General features: G+C 41.1%; 1 protein-coding gene across 2 annotated transcripts in view; it reads right to left on the bottom strand.

Moving 5' to 3' along the window:
- Positions 1-4,558, bottom strand: part of LOC129818796 (uncharacterized) — an 80,990-nt gene extending 76,432 nt beyond the window's left edge. The window contains exons 1-2 of one of the 2 annotated variants that reach the window (XM_055875047.1): positions 4,287-4,558; positions 3,067-3,157 (exon numbers count right to left, since the gene is read on the bottom strand). In XM_055875047.1, the coding sequence (XP_055731022.1) occupies positions 3,067-3,157; positions 4,287-4,402 (207 nt within the window). In that variant the 5' untranslated portion in view covers positions 4,403-4,558. The remainder of the gene's footprint in view (positions 1-3,066; positions 3,158-4,286) is intronic. The other variant, XM_055875038.1, reaches the window with a different exon arrangement.
- Positions 4,559-12,634: the final 8,076 nt, after the last annotated feature.

The following is a 12,634-nucleotide window of genomic DNA, read 5'->3' as shown; positions in this document are numbered from 1 at the left end:
TGCCTAGCCGAGTTCTGCTAGGAGAAAACTGAACCCATTTATGCGGACACCTTTAGTCACAGATCCCTCACCATCTAGTAGAGCCAGTCAGTTGATGAGCCCGCTAGCTACAGGGTCCGAAATTATTGACACCCTTGATAAAGATGAGCAATAATGACTGTATAAAATAAATTATTCAAATACTGAGCTATATTGTATTCTACATTTTGGGGGGAAATTATATTTTATACTAATACAATTGCTCAGAGAAATAGATTTGGTATAATAAGTAATCAGGGATCCAAATCATTGACAACCCTAAAGATTCTTATAAATAAAGTAGTCTAAAGGTAAGTATTTGGTCCCATATTCCTATCATGCAATGACAAGCTTGTGACTACACACTTGTTGGATGCATTTGCAGTTAGTTTTGGTTGTGTTCAAAGATCATACCCCCAAGACATGCTAACCTCTCACCATTACCAATAACAGGGGATGTTATTATATCTGGGGGTGTGATCTTTGACTCTCTAACTTTCTCACTCATCATTATTCACAAATCATCCAGGATTATCTGTAACCATAGTAGCATCCACATACATGTAGAAGTGTTTAGAAACATATTCTACTCTTACTTACAGTAAAAGTGACTCCAAAACTACACAATACATTATTTACCATTCATTTCTATTATGCACAAAATAATCTGAAACACAACCAGAACGGACTGCAAATGCATCCAACAAGTTTGTAGTCATTACATGATAGGAATATGGAACCAAATACTATACTTTTGACTACTTAATTTATAAGAATCTTCAGGGGTGTCAATCATTTTGACCCATACCTTTGAGATTTGTTTTATTACTTGTTAAACAAAATCTCTTCTGTGAGCAATTGTAATAAAATAATATAATTCACAATTTATTTTTAGTATACAATATAGCAAATTTATTGTATTATTTATTTTATCGTCATTATAGCTCATATTTATCAAGGGTGTCAATAACTTCGGACCTTACTGTATATCCTGCACCCAGACATCACACTCAGACAGATGCCTGCCTCCCTCCCTCCCTCCCTCCCTCTCTACCTCTGTTTCTGTGGCGAGACGCTCCGCAGGAGGGCTGGGAGGGTGGCCGGCCGTGAGGTGGGGGAACGTGTTTTGATGAGCCCATTCTCTGCTTGTTTGGCCCGCTGACAAAGCAAACAAACTGACGGAGAAAAGCAGCTTCCTATTTTCTATTGCTGCCGTTGACCTACTTAATGTTTCCAACAACAGCCTTTACACAGGAAGAGGGTGACAAGCCAAGGAAGACTCAGCATGCTATAGCTAAGATCTAACACAGAGGAAATAGAAAATAAGGAAAGATGCCAATGTTGCTTTTCTGTTTGAGAGAGGGGTATGAAACACTTTATTTCAAGGGTACCTACATAATGATGTCATGACACCTTCATAACACATTCACAAGAAAAACATAGGCATTTCATAAAAGTCAGCCACCCTACACTGGTCATTGCAGTATACCTACTATAGGTGACATAAGGGAAATGTCAACTCGCGAGTGTAGACATGTGTAAACATTTGTAAAATACTTACGCACCGCTTATGAATGTGCATGAATAGGTCATGATGTCCTGACAGTAGGTACCCTTCATAGAGAGGTGTTTATTACTGGTTAGGTTCTAGTCACAATGCTGCTGGATCTCAGTCTTTCCAGCAATTGTTAGCATTTTCCACCCTCTGTAGGCTAAGCATGTGTGAGACACAAAATATGTCTGACTGCCAGGGATAGATACTTTACTGAACACAACATCAACAACAGAGTTCTAAGCATAGCCAATAAGCACATGACTAAAGGGGTATTTTCAGTCCAGACAGAGAGGCTAGCAGCTAATGCGGAACCATGTGAGAGAGGAGGACAGCTTGAAGGGAGGAAAAAGGGGAACAAGAGGAGGAGATGAAGAGGTAGAGAGAATATTCAAGGCTATGAATGCAATTGGGTTGTTCATATTTTGACATTTTAACATTTTGACCTTCCACTGCGGATGAGGGATTGTATTGCTAGACAAGCCCCGGTAGCAAGACTTCTCAGCATTCCCAAACTCTGGCGTCTTTATAGAGTGTTCCAATTCACTCAAAATGTCTGTTTAGCAAGACCAACCCAAGTCAATACTATTTACAGTAGAGAGAGCGGAGAGAGATTCAGCAGAGGAAATATGAGCTCCTTCCCTCTCTCAACTGGGCAGCACATACAGTATAGCCTGACACAATTCTCCATTTGATTAATGAGCCCAGTAGACTGTGTATTTAATTTCCCAGAAACTTGTAAGCAAGTATTTGTAGGCTGGAGGATGTCTGGTAGAACGTTGGCTACAGAAATGGTATTCAATTCAGACCTACTATAAAGGGGACCACTTGAGTCAGGGGCAAATCCTGTTGTTAAGCTGGCTTTAAAAGCTATGCTAGAACTATTTCTGGTTACGTGCAAATAATATACTGCCATGGTCAGCATTATAATTTGCCAGGAGTAGGCTATGGAAAATGTAAGCCCACAGCCCTGACTGCAAAACCAAACCGCCCTGGTTGATGGTTAGATCCCTTACTGTCCTTAACGCTACTGTACTAAATAAATGCGTGTGAGCATGCACCACACACACACACACACAAGCAGCCTGAGGGCAAGAGCTTCAAGACAAACCTTGGGCCCCTTCTTATGCAATCATCCTCATACAACTTTCAGCATATGCCGCATGTTTTCAACTGTTCTACTCAGCATTCGACAGCAGCTCTGTTAGTGTTACAGGTTCTCTCTGTGCAAGCCTTGTTTACTTGTACACAGTTATGGGTGTAACCGGTGTGAAATGGCTAGCTAGTTAGCGGTGCACGCTAGTAGCGTTTGAATCGGTGACTTCACTCGCTCTGAATCCTTGAAGTAGTAACGATGCTTCGTGGGTGACTGTTGTCGATGTGTGCAAAGGGTCCCTGGTTCGAGCCCAGGATGGGGAAAGGAGAGGGACAGAAGCAATACTGCTACCTGGGCACCAGGTATGGATTGACCAGTCAGCTCTGCTTAACCTCCATACCTTGGACAGCTCCAGGTCTTCTTGGTGCAGCATTGGTTCCCCTTCATTGGTCTCACTGCTGAGGCTGCTGCTGACTAAATTCTCCTGGCCACTGGTGATGGGAGGAAAAAAATAGGTCAGAAGAATAAACCAGAGGTGCACATTAGTTTTATACTGCAGAAGACCTGTAGGATTTTTGGTTCTCCCCCACACTCAATTATTTTTTTAACCTTTATTTAACATGGTAAATCAGTTAAGAACAAATTCTTATTTTCAAGGATGGCCTAGGAACAGTGCCTTGTTCAGGGATAGAACGACAGATTTTTACCTTGTCAGCTCAGGGATTCGATCGTGCAACCTTTCGGGTTACTGGCCCATAGCTCTAACCATTAGGCTACATGACGTTTAATTGCTATTACTAAATGCTGAATGAAAGGCAAGGATTAAAAGTGGCGTACATTGCAGCATTGTAAACTGACCACGTGAACTACAATTCCGATGCTGAAACGTCAATAATAACCGCTTGCTAAACTGGTTTCAGAACACATGGCCCTTATCTTTCATATCGTTTAGAAAGAATCTTTCAAATAAAACATATGCAATTACTGTATCTGATTTGCACAGATCCATATGCTGTGTGCCTCCAGTTGACTTTCCTCCCCAGTTATGATTTCACAGTGTTCAGAGCATGCTAGATACCAAATAGCACAGGTGGTCACCTCTGTCTTCTTAAACAAGCGCTGTAACATGGCCGCGGGAACACCAACACAATAAAGGTGTGTAGAATGGAACCTTTAGTTGTTGTTTTTATATATAGCTGCTGTGAAATATACGTTTATTATGTTTCCAAAACCATACATCTAGCGATGAGTGTCAACGTTTCGAGCAAGCTTCGGGCCTCTTAACAAAATTCCCTCGGGAAGATACATCCGTCAATAGGCGCTAAAGATATTTAGAGTCTATGAATGGGCTATGTAGTTAATAGATATATAAAACCCAGAAGTAGATAGCCTACATAGAAACAGAATGATACTGTTAGATTTCGAGAGAAGTTACAATGTAGATGGAAAATGTAACAGATTGCGACCACTGTCTGTCGTTACGGCAAAACCTCTCGTTCTCATGCTTCACGTCATATTCAAAGAAGGATTTGTTGCCAAAACTAGAAGCTGGAAAGCCACTACACTAAAGTAGGATTGTTATTTGTTACAATGTTACAATGTTAACTTTGTGGTTCAAACCTGATGTTGCTTTCCTCTGTTTTCTCAGGTTCTTGAGATCTAGATCTTTGAAATAGTCTGGAAAAGTTTCGGGCGATATCCTCCTGCCATGAACTTTGTCTTTTCATGTTTGACATAACAGTTCTGAAACAGTCACATCTGAGCAAGGAGTTGAATAGCTCTAGTCCCTGAGGTGACCCACGATATTTTTGGGGTAAAACTACAGTTTCGTAAATTCCTTCATGTCTCGACTCATTATGGACGTAATGTGCTCTACTCCAGTCCAACCCCTACTACGCTGTAGCAATAGGAAATGGGGGAGGAGCTATTTGGCATATTCAAATGATATGTCATACAGTATGTTAGCGTGGGCATGCTTGCTTGCCCCAGTATCTGTGCGGTATGCCGCGTTCATATACTAATCGGAACTAGGAAGCTCTGACATTTCCGACTTTATTTGTCATTCAAACGTGGCACGCTTGTAACTACAACCAGGTTCAAGTCAGAACTGTTTGATATTCCAAGTTCCGACTAGTAGTTGAACGAGGTATTAACGATGTCGACGATGAGTAAGTTTAACGCGCCTCCTCTATTGTCGTGTTCAAAACAACTGGGAATTGGAAACTCGGAAATCTCAGACTTCAGTACGTTTAAGACAACTGGAACTCAGGAAGAAAACGAGCTCTGACTAGAAAAACTAGTTTTGTATGGTCATCCAACTCGGAACTCCAAGTCGGGAACTCTAGCATCTTTAGAGCTCCGAATTTCCGACCTGATCACGAAGTCATTATAGCCTATGACCTCGTTTTTTCAGTCTTCATGGTGCTTTCAAGACAAATGGGAACTCAGAAAAGAACGAGATCAAAACATGACGTCGGTCATCTTCAGATCGGAGCTCTAGAAAGATGCCAGAGTTTCCGACTCGGAATTCCAAGTTGGATGATCGTTCAAAAATATTTGTCCCAGAGTGAGCTTGTTTTTATTCCGAGTTCTCTGTTGTCCTGAACGCACTGAAGTCGGAGATTTCCGAGTTCTCAGTTGTTTTGAAAGCGCCATAATGCCCAGGAAGCTCCAATTCAAACGTCCATTAAACAGGGAAAGGGCTTTACGGACACACCTGACACCCAAACCGATAACAAACAAATTAGCTCAGGGTTAATGGTTTGGTAAAGGTAAGATTCAGTTTTAGGTTTTGGCTATTCAGTTTAAGCGGCAGCTGTGTCTTTATATGCTAGTCTCTCCCATTAAGGGCGGCAGGTAGCCTAGTGGTTAGAGCGTTGGGCCAATAACCGAAAGGTTGGTGAATCGAATCCCCGAGCTGACAAGGTAAACATCTGTCGTTCTGCTCCTAAAAAAGGCAGTTAACCCAGTGTTCCTAGGCCGTCATTGTAAATAATAATTTTCTTTTAACTGACTTGCCTAGTTAAATAAAAAAAATGCGTTACATGGTCAATCTGTTTCCGTGCAGTGATGCGGCCTCTGCAGTAATCAATGCATTCATACTTCTTGCGCTTCGCGGTGCAGCGCATAGCTTTTGTCAAGGAAGTGAGTTTGTGTTTATACAGGATCTCCTGCCCCACCTACGATCAACCAATCATGTCATTACGGAGCTATACGGACCCGCCGCATTGTTACAACATTTGTGTGGCGGACAGCGATGCAGTATGGAGCTCAATTTGGCCTCTACGCCTGGAGTCTGCGATTGCGCCACACCCGTCATACGGAGCCTCTGACCACATTTTCAGACAAAGCATAAATTGTATTTTAGACCGCAGTGTCAGAGAGGTAGAGGCGAAGCATGAGGGATAACTGGGCCTGAAATTCGTCTTCTCCAGCAGATGTTTATTTTTTTGCTCACCAAGTTTTTGTATGGACGTCAATGAGAGTGTGTTGAATTTAGTTTTAAAAAAATGTAATGGCTTATTTGCTAGTGTGGCTTATTTGATCGAATAAAAGTTTCGTAATGCTTAGGTTGTTACGAGTGTACTGATATAAGTAGGACACGTGACATCCCTGCAACTTTGAGAAAAAACATCTTATCTTGGAGTTGTGCCTGGTCTTCACACTAGTTTCTGCCCTCTCATTGGCTAGAATGGTCCCACCTGATCTTGCCTCCTCCCGACTGTCTTCCATTTTTGAAGACATTTATTTTCATTGTTAGAGCAGCATCTTGAGTATCTGATCAATATAATGGATCATCTGTGGCACTATGTACTTCCAAAATAGTATCTAAATATACATGTACAAGCAACAGATAAAATTCCTCTTTGGCACCTCCAATGTATTGAGCTTTTGTAGACTTCCGACCTGTGCAATGAGTGATTGAGTGTTTGGAGGTGCCAATTAGGCATTTATTCGCTTGCTTGTACATTTTTATTAAATCCTATTTTGGAAGTACACACCGTCCATAAATTGAGTAAATAGTTGCTCAGCAAAACTCCATGTTTGCTGAATAACAAACATATTTTGACATTATAACGCTTGCAGAGCTGTAATGGGAGTTTGAATAAGAGCTTCCTGGTTGTTAGAGAGGAGACACGTCATACTCATCTTCGACATGTCTAACGCACAGATACTGGGGCAGGCCAGGCTATGCACCATTTGAGTATTAAATGCCATATGTCAATATTCCCAACATACTCCCAGACAATCCTCTAGTGATTATTAGTGACTGACTAGGCCTACATGTGGTTATAGGCACAAAACGTGGCGACACCTTCAAATTATTTAGGCAACGCCACGCACATTTATGTAAGGAAAATCCAAACCTGTCCCTTTACAAGTCAGAATGTTGAATAAACTTAATTTGAACTATTGTCTGTTGTGTTGGTTTTTCAGTTGGTAAACATTTTAAACCAAATATCCACAGGAAAGTGTTATTAATCAACTTTAAAATGTGGATCTCTGTTTGACAATCAAGATTTGTTTGCTTGGGACCAAAGGCACGTGCACAAGACTGAAGTACGGTACATGCAGGCAATGCCTGCATTTTGTTTGTGTTAAAACTGTCACGCCCTGACCTTAGATATCTCTGTTTTATTTATATTTTGGTTAGGTCAGGGCGTGACTAGGTTGGGTACGCTAGTTTTTGTATTGTCTAGGGTTTTTGTAGGTCTAGGTATTTGTATGTATATGGTGGCCTGATATGGTTCCCAATCAGAGGCAGCTGTTTATCGTTGTCTCTGATCGGGGATCATATTTAGGTAGCCATTTCCTTTTGGTGTTTGTGGGATCTTGTCTATGTGTAGTTGCCTGTCAGCATTTTTTTTTTGTATAGCTTCACGGTTCGGTTTGGTCAGTGTTCATTCTTTAAATAAATAATAATGTACGCATACCACGCTGCGCCTTGGTCCAATCCTTATAAGGAACATGACAAAAACTTTAATTTTAGCTTGCAAACTTTTGTTCCCTTCTTTGTATAATTCTTTTTTATATACACTACCGGTCAAAAGTTTTAGAACACCTACTCATTCCAGGGTTTTTCTTTATTTTTACTATTTTCTATATTTTAGAATAATAGTGAAGACATCATAACTATGAAATATCAAATATGGAATCATGTAGTAACCAAAAAAGTGTTAAACAATCAAAATATATTTTATATTTGAGATTCTTCAAATAGCCACCATTTGCCTTGATGACAGCTTTGCACACTCTTGGCATTCTCTCAACCAGCTTTATGAGGTAGTCACCTGGAATGCATTTCAATTAACAGATGTGATTTCTTAAAAGTTCATTTATGTAATTTCTTTCTGTCTTAGTGTGTTTGAGCCAATCAGTTGTGTTGTGACAAGGTGGGGGGGTATACAGAAGATATCCCTATTTGGTGAAATACCAAGTCCATTATTATGTCAAGAACAGCTCAAATAAGCAAAGAGAAATTACAGTCCATCATTAATTTAAGACATGAAGGTCAGTCATTCCAGAAAATTTCAAGAACTTTGAAAGTTTCTTCAGGTGTAGTCGCAAAAACCATCAAGCGCTATGATGAAACTAGCTCTCATGAGGACCACCACAGGAATGGAAAACCCAGAGTTACCTCTGCTGCAGAGGATAAGTTCATTAGAGTTACCATCCTCAAAAATTGCAGCCCAAATAAATGCTTCACAGAGTTCAAATAACAGACACATCTCAACATCAACTGTTCAGAGGAGACTGCGTGAATCAGGCTTTCATGGTCGAATTGCTGCAAAGAAACCACTACTAAAGGACACCAATAAGAAGAAGAGACTTGCTTAGGCCAAGAAACACGAGCAGTGGACATTAGACTGGTGGAAATTTGTCCTTTGCTCCTGAGTCCAAATTGGAGGTTTTTGGCTCCAACATCTGTGTATTTGTGAGACACGTTGTGGGTGAACGGATGATTTCCACATGTGTATTTCCCACAGTAAAGCATGGAGGAGGAGGTGTTATGGTATGGAGGTGCTTTGCTGGTGACACTGTCTGTGATTTATTTAGAATTCAAGGCACACTTAACTAGCATGGCTACTACAGCACTCTGCAGTGATACGCTATTCCATCTGGTTTGCGCTTAGTGGGACTATCATTTGTTTTTCAACAGGACAATGACCCAACACACCTCCAGGCGGTGTAAGGGTTATTTTACCAAGAAGGAGAGTGATGGAGTGCTACATCAGATGACCCGGCCTCCACAATCCCCCAACCTCAACCAAATTGAGTTGTTTTGGTATGAGTCGGACCAAAAGATTGAAGGAAAAGCAGCCAACAAGTGCTCAGCATACGTGGGAACTCCTTCAAGACTGTTGGAAAAGCATTCCAGGTGAAGCTGGTTGAGAGAATGGCTATTTAAAAATCTCAAATATAATATGTATTTTGATTTGTTTAACACTTTTTTGGTTTCTACATGATTCCATATGTGTTATTTCATAGTTTTGATGTCTTCATTAATATTCTACAATGTAAATAAAAGTCCTTGAATGAGTAGGTGTTCTAAAACTTATTTTTTTACTAATTTATTTTACCCCCTTTATCTCCCCAATTTCGATCTTGTCTCCTTGCTGCAACTCCCCAACTGGCTTGGGAGGAAAAGGTCGAGTCATGCCTCCTCCGAAACATGACTCGCCAAACCACGCTTCTTAACACCCACCCGCTTAACCCGCCGCACCAATGTGTCGGAACACCGTTCACTTCACAACCGTGGTCAGCCTGCAGGCGCCCGGCCAACCACAAGGAGTCACTAGAGGGCAATATGCCAAGTAAAGCCCCCCGGCCAAACCCTCCCTTAACCCGTACAACGTTGGGTCAATTGTGCGCCCCCCCCCCTATGGGACTCCCAATCACGACCAGTTGTGATACAGCCAAGGATCAAATCAGGGTCCGTAGTGACACCTATAGAACTGCGATGCAGTGCCTTAGACCTCTGCGCCACTCTGGAGCCCGTGTATATTTATTTTTGTCACAAATATAATACCTGAACTGCTTAGGCTGGACAACCCAGGAATCTCGCTGGAGCTGACCCTGGACCAAGGTACATTTGCTATTTTGGGACACAAGCATACAACAAGGCCTACTAATGTATTGAATATAGGATACCCTCTAGAATATATTTCTATCAAGCCAAGTATTTTTCATAACAGGTAGTGTTATGTAGTTTACGTTGGTTCAATCAGTAAGGCTGGTCTGAATGGCTAGCTCACTTTATCCTAATACAGTAAGCATAATATAATTAACATAGTTTCCTATTCTACAGGCATAGTGGGAATATATATATTAGTGATTACAAAAGTTATCATAATCAGCATTGTGTAATGTTTTTCCTCTTTTCTTTTAGCAACGCATGGAATGTCATTCACCTATTTACCTTATAGCCTATCAGCACGGCACAATAATGCATATTCCTCACGCTTGCTGTTTAACCTATGGGCACACTCTTGCAGTTATCACCTTCCCCTCTTTCAACCAATGGGCATAAGTCTTGGGATGCATTTATATGTTACCCATGTTCTCTTACTTGCTGTGCTACGGAAAAAGGTACCGACAACCCATCACCACCGGCTAAGCTCTGTCATTGGAACTTCTTTCTCTCAGCGGGGGGTTTCTATGCCAGCTGCCCTGCATATGGCTACCTGCCATCAAAGCATCTGGCCCTGAGGATCATACCTCAGAGATTAGGCCATTCCCCAAACTATACTGAATAAAAATATATATGCAAAATGAAACAATTTCAACAATTTTACTGAGTTAGAGTTCATATAAGGAAATCAGACAATTTAAAATAATACATTAGGCCCTAATCTATAGATTTCACATAACTGGGCAGTGGTGCAGCCATGGGTAGGCATGGGAGGGCATAGGCCCACCCACTGGGGAGCCAGTCCCAGCCAATCAAAATGAGTTTTCCCCCTCAAAGGGGCTGTATTAGGGATAGAAATACCCCTCAGTTTCATCGGCTGTCCGGGTGGCTGGTCTCAGACGATCCCACAGGTGAAGAAGCCGGATGTGGAGGTCCTGGGCTAGCCTGGTTACGCGTGGTTTGTGAGTTGTGGTTGTTGGACGTACTGCCAAATTCTCTAAAACAACGTTGGAGGTGGCTTATGGTAGGCAAATTAACATTAAATTCTCTGGTAACAGCTCTGGTGGACATTCCTGAAGTCAGCATGCCAGTTGCACGCTCCCTCAAAACTTGAGACATCTATGGCATTGTGTTGTGTGACAAAACTGCACATTTTGGAGTGGCCTTTTATTTTGTCCCCAGCGAAGGTGCACATGTGTAATGATCATGCTGTTGAATCCCAAAAGCCTGGAAGGGATGAGAGAGCTAAGCCTATGGTTTCGTAGCTTCAACCCCGCGACACACACACACTTACACACACCAACTGATTAATGGACTGCTGAATGTATAGTGTTTTCTTACGCTTTGTTTGCTCTTTTGCATATTATGTCTATCTCAGATAAGCTACCCAGGAAAGGGCTGAAAATAGCCCATATTAATATATGTGGCCTTAGAAATAATGTTCATGAAATCAATAACTTGCTACCATCAGATAACATTAATATATTAGCCATTTCTGAGACACACTTATTTCATTATTTTGATGATACAGCAGTAGCAATACAAGGATATAACATCTATAGAAGAGCCAGGAATGCTTATGGGGGAGGTGTTGCTGTATGTATTCAGAGCCATATACTTGTAATGCTTAGAGAATATCTTATGTCCAGTGTTATTGAAGTGTTGTGGTTGGCGGTTCACTTGGCACGTCTAAAGCCTTTTTTTCTTTTGGGGTGTTACTATAGGCAACCAAGTTTAACAGTCAGTATCTAAATAATATGTGTGAAATACTTTATAGTGTATGTGATGTAAACAGAGAGGTCTAATTTATTGGGGACCTGAATATTGACTGGCTTTCATCAAGCTGTCCACTCAAGAGGAAGCTTCTCACTGTAACCAGTGCCTGTAACCTGGTTCAGGTTATTAATTAACCTACCAGGATGTTTACAAACACTACAGGAACAAGATCATCCACATGTATTGATCACATTTTTACTAATGCTGTAGAACTTTGTTCTAAAGCTGTATCTGTACCCATTGGATGCAGTGATCACAATATAGTGGCTATATCCAGGAAAGCCAAATCTGGTAATTCTGGTAATGAATGGTGTGGCTGTTGAACAAGTTGAGGAGACTAACTTACTTGGTGTTACCTTATAGTGTAAACTGTCATGGTCAAAACATATAGATTAAATTGTTGTAACGATGAGGAGAGGTCCCCAAGGGATACTTGATATGGCATCTGAATATGTTTTATTGAATCGATTTTAGAATAAGGCTGTAATGTAATTTTTGGGGGAAAAGTCAAGGGGTCTGAATACTTTCTGAAGGCACAATAAATACTACGCATGCCTTTCTTTCTTGGCTAAGAGTTGAGGAGAGACTGACTACATTACTTATTTTTTATAAGAAACGTTTATGTGTTGAAAATTCCAAAATGTTTGCATAGTCAACTTACACACAGCTCTGACACACACACTTAGCCCACCAGATGTGCCACCAGGGGTATTTTCACATTCTCCAAATCCAGAACAAATTCAAGAAAGTCTACAGTATTATATAGAACCATTATTGCATAAAACTCCCTTTCATCTCATATTGCTCAAATGAACAGCAAACCTGGTTTCAAAAAACAGATAAAGCAACATCTCACAGCACAAGGCCTCTCCTTCCACTCTTTCAACCAATGGGCATAAGTCTTGGGATGCATTATTATGTTACCCATGTTCTCTTACTTGCTGTGTTACGGAAAAAGGTACGTGGAAGCCAAGGCCCACCCACTGGGGAGCCAGTCCCAGCCAATTAGAATGAGTTTTCCCCCTCTAAAGGGCTTTATTAGAGACAGAAATACCCCTCA

Source organism: Salvelinus fontinalis, chromosome 2 (genome assembly GCF_029448725.1).
Source record: "Salvelinus fontinalis isolate EN_2023a chromosome 2, ASM2944872v1, whole genome shotgun sequence".
In the NCBI taxonomy this organism is placed as follows: domain Eukaryota; kingdom Metazoa; phylum Chordata; class Actinopteri; order Salmoniformes; family Salmonidae; genus Salvelinus; species Salvelinus fontinalis.
The sequence above is the reverse complement of the archived record's forward strand: the minus strand, read 5'-3'. Positions and strand labels throughout refer to the sequence as shown.